A 21,419-nucleotide genomic window follows, 5' to 3' on the forward strand; every position below is an offset into this window, starting at 1 on the left:
CAGCTGGAGAACCACCTAGAGCAACACCTGCATCCTCCATCCAAAAACCACACAACTCTGCCATGGAGGGGGCTCCACAAGGACAGGAGTGCTGGTCTGGCAGGAGATCCTGATCTTTGACAGGACCAGCAGCGTTTCAGTGCCAGCAAGGAACAAGTCCTCCGTGGGATGGGGGTGCCCTCTAGTGGGGTGCCCTCAGCTCCCCCAACACCCAGCACCAGGGGCTCCTCAGAGAGAGAGCACAGGCATGAACAAACAAGCCACAGTCTTGCGGGGTGTGCAGGCAAGGAGCACCTCGCCCTGCAGCAGGTTATTTAGGTCAGCTGAGCAGGCTGGGATGTGTTTCGTGCTGTAAGAGCCACACGACACTTTTTAACACTTTTTTAGGGCAGCAGGCTCAAAACACCCCAGAGGTGTTTTGTCTACAATATAAATTGTTCCTTCCTCCCCCAAGGAAATCAATCAGCTCAACAAAATTAACATGAACATAGCTCAGTCACCATAGCTGAACCCCAGTCTTCTGTTGCCAAGTGAAACAGGTTTCATGACAAATCCACCTCATGGTTGCTCAGGAGCCCACAGAATATCCTTTTATTACAAGTTACTCTGAAATCCTAAGCACGAGTTCTATGAAAAGCCCTCAGGCATATGTTCAGTCCTTGTCTCAGCTTCACCCTTGCTCTGCTGCAAAGCGCCATCAAGGCCAAAGCATTTCAAGGTTGCATCTCCACCAGCCAGAGCTCTGATGTGTTACTCATGACAGCAGGGGACACCAGTACAAAATCAGGAAGCTAGGGAGGTTATTTAGGATGCCACTGCGGGGTCTAACAGCTTCCTATCCACCTTCCCAAGTGTCCCCACCAGCACTGGTGACACAGTGGGCACAGCAGCACGCCCAGGACCCACCTCGTCCTCCTTGGCGGCGGCGCCGTCGGAGTTGCCGATGCGGATGACGATGTCGGTGGTGCGGAAGCGGAAGTCGGGGTGGTCGGCGATGTCGTAGACGCTCACGTCCTCCTCCTCCCCGATCAGCTGCACCCACACACAGGGACAGGTCAGCCCCAGCAGGCTGCACTGACTCCCAGAACACACCCTCAGCCCTCCACAGCACTTGGTGTTTTGTTTGATCCCTTTTCGGCCTGCACGGGGCTGCTGCTGTCCCGCTTTGTCACCTCGTCCAGTGGATCAAGGCACAGCAATGAAAGGAAGCAGATATTCTGTCTCATCTGCTCACCCTCACTTTTACCTCAGGGTTCATGTCACCATGACAAGGAGATGTGCAACCACAGTGCTTTATTCCCTTCTGAACACCCAGATTTCTCAAAGCAGTTCTCAGGGGCCCAAAGGGCAAGAGCTTACTTTTGAAATTATCCAATGCAACAGGAAGTATATGACAAAAAACCTGTCATTTAATGGGAAACATCTTTCCTTTGATTTCTCCTGAAGAAAGAGAGCTAGGAGCTCATGAATTATGAGATATAAGTGAAGCACAACCCTGGGCCAGACACATGTTCTGCTTCTGCATGTGAAGGGCCCTGCTCAGTTATGACAATGTGCTCTGGCAGGCCAAGACAAAGCAGTGTCGAGGCCCCCTCTCATCTCCAAGATGCCCCCTCTGCATCTTAATAGACTACAGTCTGTCAAGACTCTGGAAAATACATTGCAGCATTCCTACAAATCCCAAGAAAAAGGTTAACTGTGGGCAATAGTACCTGGCAGAGGCAAACACAACAATGTGCAATAGATTGATCCTATTTCTATGAACCATGCAAAGACATGGGGAGGAAAAATTCTCATAGTGAACTCAAGAAATCAATTGTCTGTGACAACTTAAGCAAAAATATTAATCCATACCAGAACCTGATGATGCCATGGGATGTAAATTATCTGCCTGATCTTTGCCACCTCACAGGCATGTACAAATATGAAGTGACATCACCTCTAGCTAAGTCTCTCAGGCCCATAAGCATTGTTCCCTTCCTCAAGGACACACAGTCAATGCAGAGCTGATTTCCAGGCTTATCTGTGTTTATCTGTGAGGCATGTGTTATTTTGTGGCTGCTTTCTCTTTGCTAGTTGCACTTACCTCCACATCATCTCCACTGGGTTTCAGCTTGAACCACTTCACCACACAGGTCCGGCCGATGTGGTCCCCAGACTGCACCACTCCATACAACCCAGGGTCCTGGGAGCTCTGAGCTTTTGGTCACAATGGTAGGGAAGAAAACAGACAAATCAGACAAAGGAGCACAGACTTTGCTCAGTGACTGAGGCTGTCAGCTCCTGCGCTCTCATGGCTAAAGCCTTCCACTTGTGAATAGCATGAGGAAAAACACTTCTTCCTACACAGTGAGAATTGTTGCCAAACTAGAATGGTAGAGCTGGAGCTGATGGGTAACTTTAGTTTCCACAGACTACGTGCAACCCAGAAGACCAGTCAGACATTACTCATCAGAAATGGCCACATAAAACAGCCTCTATTTATGCTAAGCCAGATTTCCTGCTTCCCAACCTAAGTGTCTTCTGGTCCCCACTGCTGAGGGTCTACCCTTGCTAGAAAAGGAGCTGAGAGCCAGATGGTTTCATCAATATTTCATATCCAAAAGCTCTAAGTCTCCTTGAACTTGTCCTGTAGCCTTCACTAGCATCAGCAATTGGTTTGGTGAAGAAAAGGGATACAAGAAGAGGCCTCTGGATCCCAAAACTCTCAATGAAAAAAACGTGAGGGTGATGATAAATCAGTCATACAGACATAACAGCCTGAGGTAAGCTGTTTGTTTCTCCCCTCACTGTGGCACAGAGCTCAGAGCTGTTGGCTCTTTTAAGGTAGGCAACTCCTGCTCTGCAGAAATACTGAAAATCTTAGTTTGGATCCTTGGTATTTATTCTTTCCACATCCTTCCTGTTGTCATAGTTCAACTTTGGTATGTCAATAATGGTTCTCTGCTGCCCTTCCCACCAAGTCAGCTGAGTCACTGCTGTCCCTGTCAGGTACCACCTAACAGCTACAGAGCACATTAAGGGATCCAAACTGAACAATACTTTGCAATTAAGAGCATTGCTCTGACACCCAATACCTCTTTTGTCCACCACAAAATCTCCAGGGCAGAACTCGTTGTTGTCCAGGTGGTGGACAGGGATCAGCTCGTTGGAGCGGATGTTTGTCTCCACGGTGCCATCCTGCCACATCACATCAGCTGAAGTCATCGTGGTCACCACTTCCACAGCAACCCTGGCAGCACAAAAAGGCAATGAATTAGCAAAGGGAACATCAAGGATCAAGATGGACCTCAGCAACACAAAGGAACACAGATCAGCAGGCTGGGAAGGCAGTCAGAAAACCCTATGCAGGGCACACGGACACAGCTACACAGCAGGCTTTGTTCTGATGGGCTCTCAACCCGTGCAGGAGTTACATTGCTGAAGGAGCACTGACTTTCCAGGGAGCTCCTGCTGAGTTCACTTTTATTCCTAAGGAGACAAATTAACATCTACTAGCACCCACTTTCTGCCCCTGACAGGAAATTCAAATAGTTTGAAGCTTGAGATCTTCTCCACTGGAGCACCTTCTAGCTCTGAGGAGTCTTTGAAAGCAGAAGAATACATGAGTGGAAAGATAAATCCTCACAGCCCTTCCAGAGAGAAAAAATAAACAAAACAAAGGAAAGAGGCTACACATTGAATGTGAGTAAAGCAAAAGGATTTTGTTTAAAAGAGAAAAATGTCCTCCCCAACTGTTCAAACACACATGTCTCTGCAGCTCAGAAATTAAACCCAAACACACCACAATGGACCACATGCTGGTTCTCTGCTGTGGGGCTTGACATGGATGCTTGACAAGGCAAAGTGCTTGGGGCAGGAGGGGCAGCCTAGCTGGACACTCTTCTAATGAGCCCTCCACTAATTTCATGTCTCCTACAGAACAGAACAAACCAAACCCCACAGTGGCTTAAAATCTGCCCTTTACTTTGCTGGCCAGGCCTTCCAGAATAACACAAGTGCTGGATTTATGTTGGTTTCAAAACCAAATCAGAATGAAGATACAATACGCAAATACAGCTGGTTTGTCCCCAGCCCTGTTTTTATCAATGTCAGAGAAATATTTTTAAGTGGAAACAAGATGAAGTTTTAGCAGGGCCAGCACATAACAACAGAAATTATCAGAGAAGAGTCTGTAACAGGCCAAGTGTGTGTGTGATACACAACAAGATGGTTTCTGGGTGACAGAGGACACGTCTGGGGGACAGAGGACACAGTGCAGCTGAGGATGGGAGTGGAAAGGCTGTGCAAGGAAATGAAGCACTCTTGTCTGCAATGGTGGCTTTAAACAAAAATCAAGACTTGATGTTAATAAAAATCCTTATATATCCTCACTGAAAGATATCCAGCTGTCTGTGTGCTGCACAGAGAGCTGCAGCAGGTCACTCACTGATAGCAAAGCCACATGCTGAGCTGGCCCCTGCAGCCACACTGCCCAGGAGCTGACACATCACATGTGCATCACTGAGTGCAGGCAGCCCAGGCATTTCTCAGCAGTGCCTGGCAGAACATCTCTGATGATCAGAGAAACATCTCTGATTCCTCAGCACCCCAGAGGAATATTCAACAGCACTGGCCTCTCACACTGAGCTGTGCCCAGCTGCCCCACATACCCTTCACAGCATCAGCTGGGGGCTCTCAGTCTGTGCTCCTCTAACTCCTACTCTGTGTCATGGTTATCTCTGCATCTCCTTGTATAGAGCTGCCCTGATCAGCACTGGAATTTCCTGGGGCTGACACAGGAATTTCTCCCCTCTGCCTGTATGGTACAGGGAGCCACCAGGTGCCCTAGCTGAGCTCTCCTTAGCAAAACCTTCAGTAAAACAGAGACACTCAGCGGGGGAGTGAGACATGAAGAGTGAACCGAGGATCTGTTCCCAGCAACTCTATCACACACTCCCATTTTTTCTCACACTTGGATGCTGCTCTGCTGGGCTTTGTGACCTTCAAATCTAATTTCTCCAGAACTTACAAGGACTACAAGAATCACTCACAGGCAAGGCTAAATACCTACAAAAATGCCAATGAAGTTCGTGACATTCTCAAACTAGTGAATCTCTTGAATAATTTCTGATAATGTCACTTTCCTGAGAGAATTCTCCCATGTTCTCTGGCATCAGTTGATGCAGAATCTGTACACAACTGAGCAGCCCAGGGAAGACAGGCAGACCACTCGTCAGATATCCTTCCATCCCATGAAAACAGTTTAAACATTCCTAAGTTAAAGGTAAAAGCTGCTGACATCCAGTTTTGTCTAGAAATGGGCAGATACATGCAGTGCTCCCTCCCTCAAGCTACTGAAATAAATTCCTCCAAGGCTCTCAAGGAGCGAGTGCAAATTATTCATTAAACAATTCTAATATTGAGAAGTATACTGCTGGCAAAAATGGCAGACCTCTGCATAGCAGGGCCAGGATAACAGAACCCACAGCAGCACTACCCTTGCCAGCTCAGAGCTCTGTGCTGCTCTGGAGACAGCTCTCCAGGATAAGCTGTCCATTCCTAGCACGGTCTGTCCTCAGCCTCTCTGCAGAAGCTGCCAATAAGGTAACCAATTAGTGTCATGCTTAAGCTGTGTGATCTTTATTCACCTCCTTCCCTGCACACAGAATCTAGCACAGCACAGATATGCTGTCCATGCCCTGAGGCATAGCTGAAATGGAATAGCATCAGTGTCAGGTCACATGGCCCCAGTTTCATCAGAAGCTGGACTGAGACCAAGCTGATTCCACACAGGCCACTGCACAGTCATCACAAGATAATTGCTGTCAGTTACTACCAAGCAGAGACCAAACTCCCCATCGTCCTGCATCCGAGTTCAGGTGCTGATTTACAGCTGAGCACTTGGGGAAAGGAGATTTTGGCAATTACACATGGGTGTGGAAGTTCAGCTCACCTGTCTCCTGGCTTAAACTCTCGTGAAACCTTGGTCTTCTTCTTCTTGTGCTTCCTCTTCAAGTTTTTGATGGAAAGAGGGATGCTCTTCTTGCGGCAGGTGCCACTGCCACTCTGGGACGAGGCAGTGGAGCTGGCAGAAGAGGTGACAGAACTGGTGTCATCAGTGTCATCAGCTGCCTCATCATCAGCATCCTGCTCCATGGACTGCAGCCTGTAGTCAGGCAGCCCTTCATCCTTCAGGAGAAACGGGGCCTGCTGCTGCTGCCGTGCTGCTGCTCCCCCTTTCTCCTTGCCTGTTTCTTCAGGCTGCTCCTCCTTTCTCTCCCCAGGACTTGGTGCACTGTTGGAAGAGTCATCCAGCTCACACTTGGATTCAGGCTTAAGCTCCTCTGATTTTTGGTCAGCAGCTGCAGCAGACTCTTTGTCAGGGGCTTCACCTGTGCCCTGAGACTCCGGGGAGCACGACATGATCTTCACAATCTGCTTCTTCAGCAGCCGCCTCACCTGGACAGAGCAGACGTGGGTCAGACCTGTGCCTGGGCACTCAGCAGCCTGGGGAATGCTCAGCTTTGTGCAGGAAAAACAGCACTCATGGGGCTCTGCAAGTTTCACCTGCACCAGACTACTCTGCAAACCAGCAGCTCACAGTGCTCTGCTCAGGAGCAGCACTGCACTAGCCCATGTAAAGTGAGCTTTGCTCCTTCAGCTTATTTTAGGCATGTTTTGAACTTTTTTATCATGGAAGGTCACAAGTAAATCCATGCAACATGCACAGAGGTCACCATCTACACACTGATAACATCCTGTTATTCTAGGAACACCATGACTACAGCCAGCAGGTACAGACATGATTCATGTGGCCTAGGAAGCAAAAACAACTTCCTTGCTTCTCTGTAGCAAGGATTTAACCAAACATTTCAGCTCCATGAGAATGCTAAGGAAAACAACATGATTTTAAATCCCAGCTGTCAGAGCATACTTGACCCCTGCAAGGTGCCATTTCTGTGCTGAGGCCTTGTTTATGCTCTCTCAAGGTGTAGCTGCATGCTTCACCCAGAGAAGTCAGAGTGCTCCACAAGGTGACTTCCCTGCTGGCAACAACAAGCCATTACTCCTACAACCACTCCAGGAGTCACATTTCAGACCACATGACTACCAGGAAGATCTCTGCTTTAAAAGCCACAGTGACCACAAATGTTTAGAGATGTCAATGCCTCCCTGGACCCCCCAACTCACCTTTTTGGCAACTGCTCCTTCACCCAGGACACAATTCCTCTCTGGACATTCACAGGTGATTTTTGCAGGTTCCACCTTGTCTGGGAACACGTAGAGGCACCTTTCCCCAAGCTGCCTTTGGGCATGGTCAAAGCAGCCCAGACGCTTCACCCTGGCAGAACAGGAGAGCCATGAGCACAGAACAGAACCAGAACCCAGCAGTGCCCAGGGCCCTGACAAGGCTGGCATGGCCTCACACCAACAGTGTTGCTGCAGGGCTGGCACAGCACCACACCAAATCATTTCCAGGCACACAATTCTAAAGGAGAAGTGGGAATCTCACCAGAGACTGGGTGGGGATACAAAGGGTTTGGGTGGGACACAAATCACTCCTCTCCCTGTAGCTCCCCTCCTCCTCCCAGAGACAGCTGCCAAGACACATTTGGGGCTTTTTGCTGTAATTTGAGAGTTGTTCCCCTCCAGCACAGGAGCTCCAGGCAGGACCTACACTGACAGTGCTGCTGCTCATCTGACATGTCTTTTGAGCTTTCCCAGTCCATTCCAGCAGCTGCAGCCTGCAGAGGGCACCAGTTACTGCCTCAGCACCAGCCCGGGCTGCAGCCGCACCCCTGACACACACGGAGCTGCAGCCTGCTCCAGGAGTCCAAGGACAAGGGAAGAAGGAAGCTGCTGCCAGACACCACCCTGTGCACGTGTCAGCTGGAGAGAACTTGGCACTAGCAGGATGCTTGCCCTCGTGCTGGTAACTCAAGTGTCTGCTAAACTCATTTGGAAGTTCTCTCGTATTTTTTTTAAATACGAGATTTAAATGCTCTGGGATATGCAGGCATGTAACATAGAAGAAAAAATCTTGCTGGAAACAGAAGCATTGTGTCCCTTCACCTGGTATGCCTGTCACCCACAGTCAGCAGGGCCTGAGTGCTGGGATTAAAAAGGGGTTTCCAAGGGATCTCACCTGGACAGCTTATCCTGGCTGATTATTGAGGGAGGAGGGCTCACACTGTCAGTACCTCCAGGACAGAAGCTTTTAGTGATCCAAGTAACCTTTAGTTCTACCACCTGTACCTACAATATAGTGATAGAAAAGGCAATTACACATTTCAGAGACTTTCCCAGACCCGTATCTCAGATGTCAAAGTTTACACACAGGAAAGTGGCAAACCTGCTTTTATCATTTAATATGGGCAAGTGAAGTTTCACCCATCCAGGACAATCACAGTGCCCCCATAGCCTGACCCCTGACAACAGAGATTCTACAAATTTAACTTTAAGGAAAGACCAGTGGCTTGGGAAGGAAGCTATGGTACATGTAAATCAGCAGTCCAATGTCACAAAGAGATATGCTAATGGACTTGGAGCTGCTCCTTCTTTAAGCAAAGAATCAGCAATATTTCTCCTTTTTGGACAGCATACAACATTAAGTTTCAACAGGAGATGTGCTCCTACTGCCCTAATGATCAGCAGTACTGCCCTCTGAGTGTGCTGACACATGATCACTTTACAGGGTGCCAGCAGGGACCCTTGCTAGGATGCTCCAAAGTCCTGCCAGTCCCCAGTGAGAAATTTGTCACCTCAGAACAGCACAGGCACAGCACATTTGCTCTTGGGAGGTTACCATGGCAAGCTGACTCTGCTCCAAACAGCCAGCCAGGGACCATGCAGGCAGAAGGTGGCCATGTGTCAGGGTGTCAGTCCTTACCTCCTCCACCACCACTCTGAACTTGCTCTTTGTGCTCAGAACAGGCTTCACACCCGACAGCCACTGCACACTGGAGAACACTTTAGATGGCCCAATGAGGACTTGTCCAGGATAAAAGCCATATGAATCATCAAAGAAGAGACCCTGTGGGAGAAATAGAGGGGAGAAATAAAGGACTCTAAGATTTAATATCCCAGCATTTCCCTTCCACCTTTTGTGGTCAGTAAAATTAACTATAAAGGTAAAGTCTGCAAGATGCCCATCTCCTGTATCTCATCCTTTCCTGAAGGCAACCCAACAGTTCCTATAGCAACCTGCTGTGTCACACATCCCACCAGGACCAGGACTTGGTGCAGGAGAAGCAAAGGGACTTGCAATAAACTAAAGATGCACATTTCCACACAGAGGTTCTCAGTAACAAGGTAGCCAAGGTCAGCAGGGCAAGGACATCTCTTTTTCATGCTCTAATTCAAGCACCTATATATTTCAGAGGGAATGGATGTGTGCCTTCACTTCCCTGCTTGTCATATTTAGTGTGTAAGTATTATTCCTGTCTCAGGTGGATTAGTTAATATGACAGTTCTTTGAAAACAAAAATAGGACAGTAAACACAACAATTGCTTTCCTAGAGCTCCTTCCCACTGATACTGAGATTCAGAGTGCGGGGGCGGACAGAGCAGTTTAGGGTAGATAAAACACTGAGCACAAAACTGCATCAAGTCTTGTAATTTGTTAGAAGGGATAAGAGCAGTGTGACAAGATCTAACTCAGGTACCCAACTAACACAGCAATTCTGAGCACAGGATCAAGAGTAGCACTGGAGACAGCTGATTCAGCCCAAACTGTGATTCCCCAGAGGGCTGCGTACACTTTAAAGGCAGCCTGACTCAAAACAAGCCATCTCAAAATTAGGTAACCAGAAGCTAAATGTTGCTACAACATCCATTTAGTGAGCAGAAAACACACTGCAGAACCCAAAGTAGCAGAGGCTATTGGAGAATATCGAGTGACAGAGCACTCCTTTTCTGTACAGAACCAGAAAACCACAGCAGCACATCCTATTGAACTGCTATTCCATTTACTCTTCAACAAGCTGGCATCAAGTTTTAGCAGAAGTGCAGTTTTAGATCAAAGGGACCTTTGCTTTCAAGGCTGGGAAGGATAAGAGCTCAGTGCTTTGCTAGTTCCTGAGCATCACACGTCATCCTCTGTCATCTCCCAGCACTGCTGCCAGGAGTGCAGCAAGGCCCTTTGGAAGAACAAGCAGGCTGTCATCAGCCTTTGAAGGTGAGAGAGGTTAGATCCCATCACACAGCAAACTGTTTTACCCAAAAGCAAGCAAAACCTTCCCTGCCATGTGATTTGGAAAATGCCAGTGTGGTGGCAGGTCTCTGTTCAAAAAACACCACGGACCGCAGTAACAAGAGACATTACATTACATGACCTGAAAACCTGCCTCTAGCAGAGCACCTGTTAAACAAAACCCCTTTTTCCAGAAGAGGAACAGTTTTTAAAAGCAGTAAATGGCGTAAGAGCCTTTAGAAGCATGTGCAGACAGAAGGAGCAGTGAGTGAACTGCCTTGACACCAGCCATCTGACAGTGTGTTACACAAGTTGTTTACAAAGAAACCAGTTGGATGTATCAATTGTAATACCTTCTGAAACCCTGCTCGTGACTAACATCACCTTTAAACTGTTACTGGAAGTGATACATTCTTAGGATTAACAAATTCTGATGAATTTTGCCTTCTCCCTCTCTCCTGCACAAAAAGTTTCCAAGACAAAGTCAGGAGAGGCAGCAGCTCACCGAGTCACTGACGTGGGGACAAACATCATACAGCTTGGCTCCATCTTCTGTGCTCATGGAACACCTGGAAACAGACAGGAGACACAGGGTCACACTTCCAAAGTCATCTACCCCAAAAGCAAACAGCACCCAAGGAGCAGCCTGAGCACTTCTGGCCATGCACCCAGCAGTGCATCACTGGGCTTTTATGGGCCAGAGAAAAACTGCTCATAGACAAGCTGTAAAAGCATTAAAGGTATCTAAAGGTCCCATTCAACATGTAAAAAAGCAAGCTGAGTAACAGGCTGGGTGCTGGACAAGATCTGTCTGCTGCAGAGGTCCCATCTCTTACACCATGCTGGGACTTAAAGGCAATTTGGGCACATTTCTTTTAGTAATTGCTTCATTTCCAGAGTAAGTTCTGGTGGCATTTCAAATGATTCATTAGGAAAAGGTTTTGCAAGCAGTCCCTCACTTTACACAGCTGTGCAGGAGCTGCTACAAGATTCCAAGCAAAGTTTTAAATTGCACCAATAACTGCAGGCATTACAGACAGATGTGTGGCTATTTTTCACTCCTAGTTTAACACAGACCTAAGAGCCTTCCAGCCTGGGCTAACCTCACAATAACAGTCAAAACTCTCAGATCCATCCATCCACCAATTATCTGCTACAGCTCCCACATTACTGACTTCTCTTAGACTCAGAGCTGGCTGCAGGGTTGGAGATTTGATTGTTGTGTTTTAGACATCAATGTCAACACTCAATTTACAAGACAGATGTGTTATTCCCCAGCTGCCAGGCCCATACGCCTCTTGGCCCTCCACTGGTTCCTTCCTTCCCTTGCATCAAGAGTTTGTTGGATAAGACAGGCCTCAGTAACAGAGAATGTAGTGAATCCATAAGGTTAGCACACAAGTCACTGTCTCACATGCAAGAGGAACAGAATTCAGATCCTTCTGCTGGCTTTGCAGAAATTTCATCACATATTTCTTTCAATATCTCTGGGTAAATCTTTCTCTAGACTTTGGATTGTGTTTTCATTTATAAAAAATTCAGTGAAAAAAGAAAGCTGTTCTATATTGGGTTGCTTTTTCATCTTTGATAAAAACCACAAGCCTGCAAATTTCCATCATTTCACAGAGCCTTTTTTAAGGTAAGAATTCTCCCTGCAGCTCGGTGAAGTTATGCTGTCCTACTGAGAAACAGTCTGGAACAATCACCCATCTTAAACAGCTACTTTTGCAGAGGAGAAGTACAGTTTAAAGTGTGCTTTACTTCTGGAGCACTGATCTGCTGGGATTGAAAAATATTGCCACCTTTCAGGCTACAGCTTTTCCAGAGGGTTGTCAATGAATCTCAATGTCTTCAGAGAAAGAAGTATTCTTTTGCTCTGCATCTGAAGATCATGCAAGCAGATAACTTATCACTTTGTAAATGAAGCCCAAACTGTTTCTTGTTCTCATAAAACAGATCAGGATTGTGAAAACCAGGGAGGACAGTCTTCCAAAGGAAGGAGAGAAGTACCTGGCTCCATTAGAGAGCTTGAGGATGACCTGGTTCTTCAAGTCATAGACCTTGCCCAGCCAGCAGTCATAGGCTATGTAGTCACCATACATGAAAGGCTGTGATGAAAACAGGAAACAAAACTTTTTAAGTAATTGTTGCAGCTGGAGCCAATTTTTATCACTAAGACTAATTTTTCATCCCAGAGGAGCTCATATCCTACTGTCTTCCTGCAGGCTGTGACTTGGGATGAGTTACGACATTCCTGCTCTTCAGTCCCAAATTATCTTTATCTCAGAGGAAAAGCAATGATGAAATCCTATCCTACCTGGTCTCTGGAAACCAACTATACACTCAAAGAGAGAAACAGATATGTTTGAGACTGTTCCAGCTCAACAGAAAGATGCTTGACTCATCTCAGCATTTTTATAGCCTGTTTCAACAGCAGTGGTGTCACAGCTCAGCAGCTCTGGGCTGCCCTGGTCAGGCTGCCACACTCAGTGCAGAAGTTCTCACATAATTTCATGTCAGTCTAGCTCTTCAAGAAAATTTGGTCTCAGCAATGTGATGAGAAACACAGAACAGATGGGGAGATGAGGAGATGCTGCATCATCTTCTGCTAGGGAGGTTTTTAAAATAAAACCAAACTGCAGATGCATCTTGCACAACATGGATGCTTCGCCTTCAAGAGAGACTCGAAGTGCAGCAGCATCCCTGCACACCACCAGGCCCTGGCTCCCAGTGTGTTTTGGCTGTGTTCTCACCCAGATATGCTGCAGGTCTTTGCTGTTGACAGGGTAAAGGATGCAGTTGGTTCCCACCAGCTTCACAGCACACTCGATGTTGACGTCAATTACGGTTCCACACTGACTGTCCTGAAAACACAAAAGGAAAACAGGTTTGTTACCTAGGGAAGGTCCTACATACAAATGTAATTGTTTTGTGTACAAGTCATAAATTCAGAGACAAACTTCAAGACTAAATCCCCTCTTACCCTTCAGGTCCTTGCTCTGCAGGGGAATTTCATACAACACTATGAGAGCTCAGAAGGTGAGATCACTATTACAGACCTGTAGTGTTTTCTTCCCAGGTAGAACATGAAACAGATGCTAAAGCAGAGACTCCTACACCTGGTCAAATAAGACCATACTGTATCAGGTGATTAGTGTTTACTTGTTTTAAAATCTGCCTGGGTCACAGCTCCACAGGACCATTGTGAAGTATTGCCTTGAGTCAGCAAAGGCAGGGGCAGATCAGCAACAAAACAGAAATTCTTTAAAGCTGTCATGACTTTAACTCACAATTCTGAAGGACATTATAAATAGTCTTTATTTTGTGTCATACTGGAAAAAAAAAATCTGGCACCTGTGGTCAAACTTCAAGGTTTGCAGCCAGATAATTCACAGTTGGTCTAATTATAAGATGGTCTGTCATTATCTCCCTCACTTTTTAATGAAGTTTTAATCTTTTTTGTCCCCAAGAAAAGGCAGCATGCTGTCAGGAGCCTTCTGGGGGCAGCTTGGCAGGGAGCACACAATGTGCACGTTGCTCACACATATGGTGAGGGCCTGCAAGGAAGGGCTGCTAACCCAAACAGTGTCAAAGGCAGCAGCTGCCCTGGCCTCCTGACAGCTGGGACAATCAATAGTTTTATTTATTAAAGACCACAAGTCCATTATCAAAGCTGACTGAGGGCCAGCATGACAAATGCCCTGGTATGAGCTGTCCTTATCTCAAACATCAAGGTCTCTGCTCCAGCAGGACTTGAGCACAACACTCAAAGGGCTCATACCCAGTGAGAAGTGGATTTGTTTGCTCAGTTCTGTTCTTTCAACCAAGGGAAATGTTTAGTCAAGGCTTTCACTCAGAGCCCTGGGCAGCCCTTGTGAGAGTTCAGGAGTTTGCTGGTGCTCAACTCATTCAGTTTCACCTTGAGGACTGGCAGATGGAGCAAAGACAGTGCAGGTAATTCCTGGACAGACTGCTCAGCCCTTCTGGCTGGTTTGCTTTCCTTTCCACCTGCCTGCTGCTGGCTCTGTCCTCACCCACACCAGGGCCCTGCAGCCCTGAGGCTCCCAAGGCAATGGGATCAGGAGAGGGGGGCCAGCCCCAGGCAGAGCTGTGCCAGCAGGGCTGGCAGAGCCCAAAGCAGCAGGGGCTCACTGCCTCCAGCTGCCCCACATATCACTGCCATGCCTTTCCAGAAGGGCTGCAGAGCAAAGGGAGCCTTTCCCAGCTTCAGCTCCATCACAACACACTGCAGCTAAGCCTGCTGCCTGCACAGGCTGCCAGCAAAGAGCCCAGCAGAGCTCTACCATCACTCTCACCTGAAAAGGGTTGGCCAGAATTACACTGGCTTCACAACAGCTACTGCCAGCACGATTTGAGCTGTGGGATGAGTGAGGCCTGCTCAGAAGTGGCACCTGCTCAACAAACCCACAGCTTCTGCAGCCTGCAGCACAGCCACCTGCCCTGCTTTTCCTCCAGAGTCAGCTAAAACAAGTATACCCACACCATCCTCTGGCTGTGCTTTGCAGTTCAGGCCCTGTGTTTTAGACTATTTGTTAGTCAGAACCAAAAACCCCTCCAGAAACAAATTCCTTGCCCTACACTGCACATTTCAAAATTAATTTTTTTCCTTTATCAGCAGCCAACACGACAGCAGCTCTGAGACATGATACAATCTAACACCTGTGATTTCTGTGGATCATATTGTCTCCTGGTCTAAAATCCCTTTAATGGATGGTGAAAGTACAGCAAGCAACAAAACCAGGACTGGAGTGGCTGATGTGATCCAGCATCCTTCTGCCTGTTCTCTAAAAGAGTTTCCCCGTGGAGAAGGCACCTGCACCACCCTAAAGGTGCCTCTCACCTAACACAGCTGGGTGTTACTAGTCATGGCCAAGAGCAACAGGTTTAGCTCAGCTTGCTTCTCCTTCCAGTTATAAAATGCTTGAGCAAGTACAGAGCCCTGTCTGTGGTTAAGAAAGCAAAGATCAATGTTGTGAGCAGCCCTAGGACCTACAGGGCTGTCAAATCACAGCTCTCCTCCCTCACCTGCCACTGAACCTTCCTTTATTATGAGTTCACTTATTTCTCTGTCACATGAAACATCAGCCTGTGGCAGAGGATGCAGATTTGCAGGCTGAGGGGTTCTGCTGAATCACTCTGAGTTTATAGCAGTGCTCAGCAGTGCAGTCCCAGAGAGACATTGCCAACTTGTCTCATCTTCCAAGGCAGGTCCTCAGCTGGGCACAGCTCAAGCACACCCATCCTTTCATTAGCTGATCCCATTAAAGGAGGGGCCAAATGAAACGAGCTGACATTTCACAGCTCTGTTACAAAAATCCATTTCCATCAATTCCAACAGCAGAACTGGAAAAGGGAGGCAACTGAACGCTCCCTGAATGAGTAGAGCTGAATGAGGAGAGCTGATGGGTTTAAGCCTCACTCACTCCACAACTGAGTGCACTCCCTAGACCTTGTTTCTGCTTCTTCTGGTACCCTGACATCATGCACCACACTGGAGATACTGAATATTTAAGCAGTGAATTGATTCCTTCCCCATCAGAGACAAGGCTTTAAGGCAGACCAGCAAATTCCCATCCAAGAGCCCAGCAGCTCTGCAAACACAGCCATCAATTCCAGCCATCAATCCCACATCTTCCACCTCCCATCCTTCCACTCTTTCCCTCAGCACTCTTTTCTAATAAGAGGATCTTTACACCACTCTTATTCCTTTGTTAAAAAGGAACAGCATAGCCCAGAATCCTTTGAAACAACAAAATCCAGGTGTCTGACAGATTACAGATCTATTTCTTACCTTTTCCACAAATTAGCATATCACCTGGAAAAATTACCTCTGCCACTTCTCCTGCTTCTCATCCAGCTGGATTAGACTTTCAGGCCCAACTGCATTGAGTGAAAATGATCTCATTTTATGCATTTCCCCCTGAAGAAGTTTCTTCCCCACACTCAGTGCTCAATGAGAAGCACATGGATTTTGAGTCAGCTCTCCTCTCTTGAGGAACAGAGGATTTTGAGTCCTTCTGGCTCAAGGTTAAAAACAAGCCCTAAGAGAGTGTCTTGAATACAGAATAAGTTCCACATTCTCCACTTGCCAGGCCAACTGGCACAGGGCAACCATCCCACATCCTGAATTTGGCAGGCTGACTTGCAGGTTTTCTATTTTAAAAGCTCCTGTAATTTTTGGAATATATCTGTTAACAAGTGAAGGTTTTCTTTGGAATAAAGGGGGCTTATTGTTTAATTTACCCCCACTAACATTTAGAAACTTGTTACGCTTTTCAACAGAGAGAAGAAATTGAGTTATAATCTCACCATTCCATCAATTAAAAAAATGAAATTTCTGGGCACAAGGGTCAAGCAAATACCATTATTTAAACATGCAAACCAACAAAAATGAATGTGCAAGACAACTGCTGGGTACATATCTACCAAAGCATGTGCAGCAAGCCAGGGGAGCCTATTTCTGCTCAAATGAGAATGGAAATTGCAAACAAAAGCAGCACATCCATGTTTGCCAAGAGGAGAACAACCTGCTGTCCTGAAAGCTTAAAATGACTTTAAGAAGCATTGGATAACAAACAGCTGAGAGACAGGACTCAAAGCATCCCCCTGAGTGAGAAGAACATTCTGACAGCTCCAGCTGTGCCAGGTACAACACTGTTAACAGCCTATAATTCCAGTTGCTACCTGCTCATTGTTTTGGATGAGAACTCTTCCATAAAGCTGCAGTTTTAGAAAAATATGTTGACTTCAAATTTCCACTTCAAACAACTATTAAATTTCTTAAGGAAATACTTTGCTTCAGCAATTTTCAAATTATTATTCAAGCTTCTCATTCCCTTTTTTTTTTTTTTTCTTCTTTGTAATATTCTGTGGAAAAGGGGGTGGGTTTACTTCTATTAATTGACAAAAAAGGCTTTATTTAAAAATAACAAAAACCCAAACAAGGCAGACAGGTCAGAGAAGAGCCTTCTCTGTCCCTGTACCAGGCTGCACACCATGTGGTACAACTGCAGCAGTTAGTGGCCAGCTGCTTCCTTCAGCACAGCCTTGGTAGCCACATTGCTGGAAGCAAGTCAAGAGAAGAAGAGGCAAACACATGGCAGGGCCATATGGCTCAGGGTTAGAGGTTAGCTCTGAGACACAGCAAGAAATTGCCAACCTTGCTGAGCTCCTAAAGAGTGCAAATCCCATCTGATCATCAATACTCAACAAGCTCCCCAGTATTCCCTACACAAAACCCAAATCCACACATCTCTGATAGGCACAAGTGCCATACAACTAGAGCAGAGGGGCTGGGGCATAGAACAGCATGCAGAAAGAGCAAAGGGAACAATTATCAGCTGCTGTTTAAGAACCAGCTTGCTCTCTGTCAACCTAGCTGTGTTGGATGCTCCAGCAGTGTTTGGTTTGCTGAATTTCTGGGAGAAGCTGGAAAAGATGCTGCTTACTGTAGATTGAGAGGTGTGTCTGAAAATATTCCCTCCAAATTCTCTATCAGAGAAAACAGAGGCAAAGGCAAGCAGTGGAACTGGGACCTGCCCCCACTCCAATCTCCCTCTTACTGGGAGAGCAGGTCCACAGTCCCCACAACTCAGAATGCATGAATGTAAAACTTTAATAATGGCAGGGCAGACAGGCTTCTTGTCTCCTGCCCAGGATTGCTTGCTCAGGAGACCTTTGCAGATATGCAACTGTAGAGAGCAGCCTTAGCAGAATTCCATTTTCACTGGAGGCAGCTAAGTCCATCCAACACACTAAATATAGAACATGCTCAAAGCATTATTGTCCAGCTCCATTCAGGCAATTTGGCAAGTCCTAGAAATCCATGCAGCAGTATCACAATCAAAAAGGACAAAGGAAAAGAAAAAGCACTTACACTGGAGCTCATGTGTCTGACCACATCTCGAGGGACCACTGAGCGATCTTCAAGTTTCAGCTAAGGAGAGAGAGAGAGAGAGAGAGATTGGCTTTAGTGCTGACCCCAGATGATATTCAGTCAGAAATAACATGACAAATACAAATGCACAGTATCCCAATCCTCCAGACTGAGGAGGATTGCAGTGGAGGATGCTGAGGCACTTCCACACACATAGTTAATCCCCTTGGCACAGTTGCAAAACCCAGTTGACAGATCTGACATCAGCAAGCAGGGGATCCATCCATGACTGTGCTCTAAGTCAGCAGACACATCAAAAAGGGTGCAGACATTGACTCATTCATCCCCTCAAGTCTCCCTCTCCTCTTCCTCGACCACGCATTATTTCCTACCCACATCCAGTTTATGCAGTAGAGAAGACAGAAGAGGCACAAAGCAGCACATCACATCACAGCTCTGTGTCTCATCCTGCACAGTTTTCACCAAAGATACTCCCAAATATCTGTGGAAAGCCTATTTGGCTTGGGACACGAACAAGGTCCTGTACAGTAAAAAGTCTTGGCTGGCAGGGAATAGGTGACAAATCCACTGCAGGAAACACTTGTCTTGAAAAAAAGAAAAGGAAAAGAAATGGCTGTTTCTGGACTTAAAAGCTCTCAGGTACACACAGGTAACAAAACATCAATAAGACCAGGGATAAAAAAGCACTGCTTACTCCAGCTCCTGCTAAAGCACTTGCTGGCAAAGAGCTCATTCTGGTAATAAAGGATGTGGTTGTAACATCCTTATGTACCCATAGCTGACACAGACCTGAGGGCACCAGGAGGGCTCTTGGAAAGGGAATTGATCCCTTGATGGATCTCCAGTGATCAACCAAGTGATGTCCTTCCAAAAGTGGCCCGTCATCCAGCTGTTTCAGTGACCTTAAAACTCCTTGCAGGCTATTCCATTAAGTGTTTTCAACAGCTTCAAACTACAAAATGCAGCTGCCATCGAACACACTGGAATGCTACATGAGGGATGATGTCCTACTGAGGCCACAAGGCTGAACTCCAATTTCAGGCTTGCTCAGCCTCCCAGTAACTCAGCTAAAATCTCCCTCTGCTGAGCAGGGAGAAGCCTCATCTGCATTTCAGGGTCCAGAACTCATTTGCATTGGTACATCACTGAGCCCTGTAAATACACTCATTCCACACCCTGTGCTCTGGGAAGTGCCACATGAATGCACCACCAGGGACAGAGCCTCTCTCATGAGTCACTTTCAGAACCAGCCTTGCCACTGCTGCTGCGTTCCTGCCTTTTCCTTGTTCATCCCAGCCTGAACTCCACTCTGCTCTGTCAGCATTTCATCCTAACCCACTCCCTGGCTTACAGCCTGCTTTGCAAAATTAGACAAATCTATAATCCAAGAACAGGAGCTGGAATTAAACCAAAGGAGGTTTTATTATTTTATATTAGAAGATTATAAACCTGAGTATTTATCATCTTCTTGACCGTGTGTTTCAGTAAGAGGGGAAGAGACCCAGCCAGGCAGGCTTTTAGACCCCACTTCTGGAGTCAGAACCACACTGGAGTGGGAAACCTGAAGCCCACAGCACATTTCCAGATTATAGAAGTGTTTTCACTGCCTCCCACATCCCACTGTGGTATATAGATAGACATCAATTTTTATACAGCTTTCTAAAATTATTTGTTAAAGTAAGTACGGTATAGGCAGCCTTTTAAAATCCAGAATTAGGCTGCAACATTTACATTCCAGTAAGTACTCAAGCATGAGCAGCAGTTTGGGTACTGTAACTGAAGTATTCTCACTGCACAGCTCCAAGTGTATGATGATACTTTAATTTCAAAATGCATTAGGGCTTAAATTGATGCATTATGTTTCAACACATCACTCAGCCACACTGTTCCTATGATGCAGCATCTGAAGAACCCAGATCATGAAGATGATTTGATGTTACCCAGCAGCAGCAGCAGCATCTTTGGGTTACTCAATGCTGGTAAATCCCAGAAGCTGTCAATCAGCAGCATCCCCATTTTGTGATCATGCCTCAAGAATATAATCATACAAATTCTTCCCAAAGCAAAGCATAAAACTTCCTCTACAGGGGAACTATATTTAACCTATTTTCAGGTCTCTTGGCTTTTAAAGGCACCACTATTTTCAGCTTCATGTGCCAGACCCACCTGTCTCAGCGGCAAGAAAAAGCAAGCCCAGGAGCAGGCAGAAAGCCAGCATCAACAATAAATACTTCACAGGTCTGTCATGTCACAAAAGACTCAAAACCCACAAAAAACCCAACCAGAGTGAGCTGGGATGGCTGCTGATGAACACAACAGTTCAGTGATTCCTCCTGTCCTCTGTCACACCCAGAGCAATGTGATCATCAACTGATGGACAGCACTGAGGGAATTCTGTTGCACAAGCACTTTTAAAATAGGTCCTCACAGCTGCTATATTTACCTCTGTGAGAGTCAGTATTAACATGGCTGGGTTTCTGTTCTAGCCACGTGCCTCAGTAATAGCCCCAAGAATGAGAAACAGCAGTTTCCCAGAGATGCTCTGAGGAATCCTATGCTCCTGTATGCCAAGCTGAGCTCCCTCCTCAAGATGTGTTTTGTGTTGCTTTTTAAAACATAAATTCACTACTACAAATGTTAAATAAGGCAAATCAAAGACACCCATCACTACACACACATTTTACCCTGGTGAAGAGGGTGACACACCCAGTCTGGGGTCAGTAATGCTCCTTAGGGCCTTGACTGCACAAAGAAGTGGCAGAGCAGCTCTGGCCCCCATTTGTTTCCTTTGCTATTCAGGTGCTCCTGGTGCTCAGCACTGAATCAGTGCTTGAGCTCCACAGCAAATTTACTCATCAAAAGGCAGCAGCTGCAATCTGGAGAACACCTGATACTTTAGCAGGGCTGATGATGCTCTCAAACCACACAGTAGGAGGAGTACACAAATTCTGATTTTCTGCATAAAGAACAAGCACCAACAGGACCACATCCCCCTTCTCAGCTGAGTCATCTCACCTCAAACAAAATAAGGGAGCCATCAGGGCTCACACCGGGAACTGGGCAGAATGGGAAAGGACTGACACTTCCACTGAGCATTAGCTCATTAAGCCTTGGGAGCTTTCTGCTTTCATCCACTTGCCTAATTTTTTATTACAAACTTGTCATTTGAAACAAAATCTTTGTGGTTTTGAGTTTTGTTTGTTTAAACTAACAGCAGAGGTTAAGAGATGTCTGTGACAGAAAACTGAATTCCCACTTTAGCAAACAATTTGGCAGTGAGGTGCAAACATCCCCAGGCAGGGGTGGGCTAAACTCCCACTGTAACTC

At 46.5% G+C, this 21,419-nt stretch overlaps 1 protein-coding gene across 2 annotated transcripts in view; it reads right to left on the reverse strand.

Annotated features, from left to right (window-relative positions):
• Nucleotides 1–21,419, reverse strand: part of UBE2O (ubiquitin conjugating enzyme E2 O) — a 62,222-nt gene that overhangs the window by 10,597 nt on the left and 30,206 nt on the right. The window contains exons 2-12 of one of the 2 annotated variants that reach the window (XM_058817256.1): nucleotides 18,072–18,131; nucleotides 12,928–13,038; nucleotides 12,185–12,282; nucleotides 10,680–10,743; nucleotides 8,873–9,016; nucleotides 8,129–8,238; nucleotides 7,174–7,324; nucleotides 5,936–6,441; nucleotides 3,078–3,232; nucleotides 2,087–2,199; nucleotides 907–1,032 (exon numbers count right to left, since the gene is read on the reverse strand). In XM_058817256.1, the coding sequence (XP_058673239.1) occupies nucleotides 907–1,032; nucleotides 2,087–2,199; nucleotides 3,078–3,232; nucleotides 5,936–6,441; nucleotides 7,174–7,324; nucleotides 8,129–8,238; nucleotides 8,873–9,016; nucleotides 10,680–10,743; nucleotides 12,185–12,282; nucleotides 12,928–13,038; nucleotides 18,072–18,131 (1,638 nt within the window). Of the gene's footprint in view, nucleotides 1–906; nucleotides 1,033–2,086; nucleotides 2,200–3,077; nucleotides 3,233–5,935; nucleotides 6,442–7,173; nucleotides 7,325–8,128; nucleotides 8,239–8,872; nucleotides 9,017–10,679; nucleotides 10,744–12,184; nucleotides 12,283–12,927; nucleotides 13,039–18,071; nucleotides 18,132–21,419 lie in introns of those variants that run through there. The other variant, XM_058817257.1, reaches the window with a different exon arrangement.

This window comes from Ammospiza caudacuta, chromosome 19 (genome assembly GCF_027887145.1).
Source record: "Ammospiza caudacuta isolate bAmmCau1 chromosome 19, bAmmCau1.pri, whole genome shotgun sequence".
Taxonomy (NCBI): Eukaryota; Metazoa; Chordata; class Aves; order Passeriformes; family Passerellidae; genus Ammospiza; species Ammospiza caudacuta.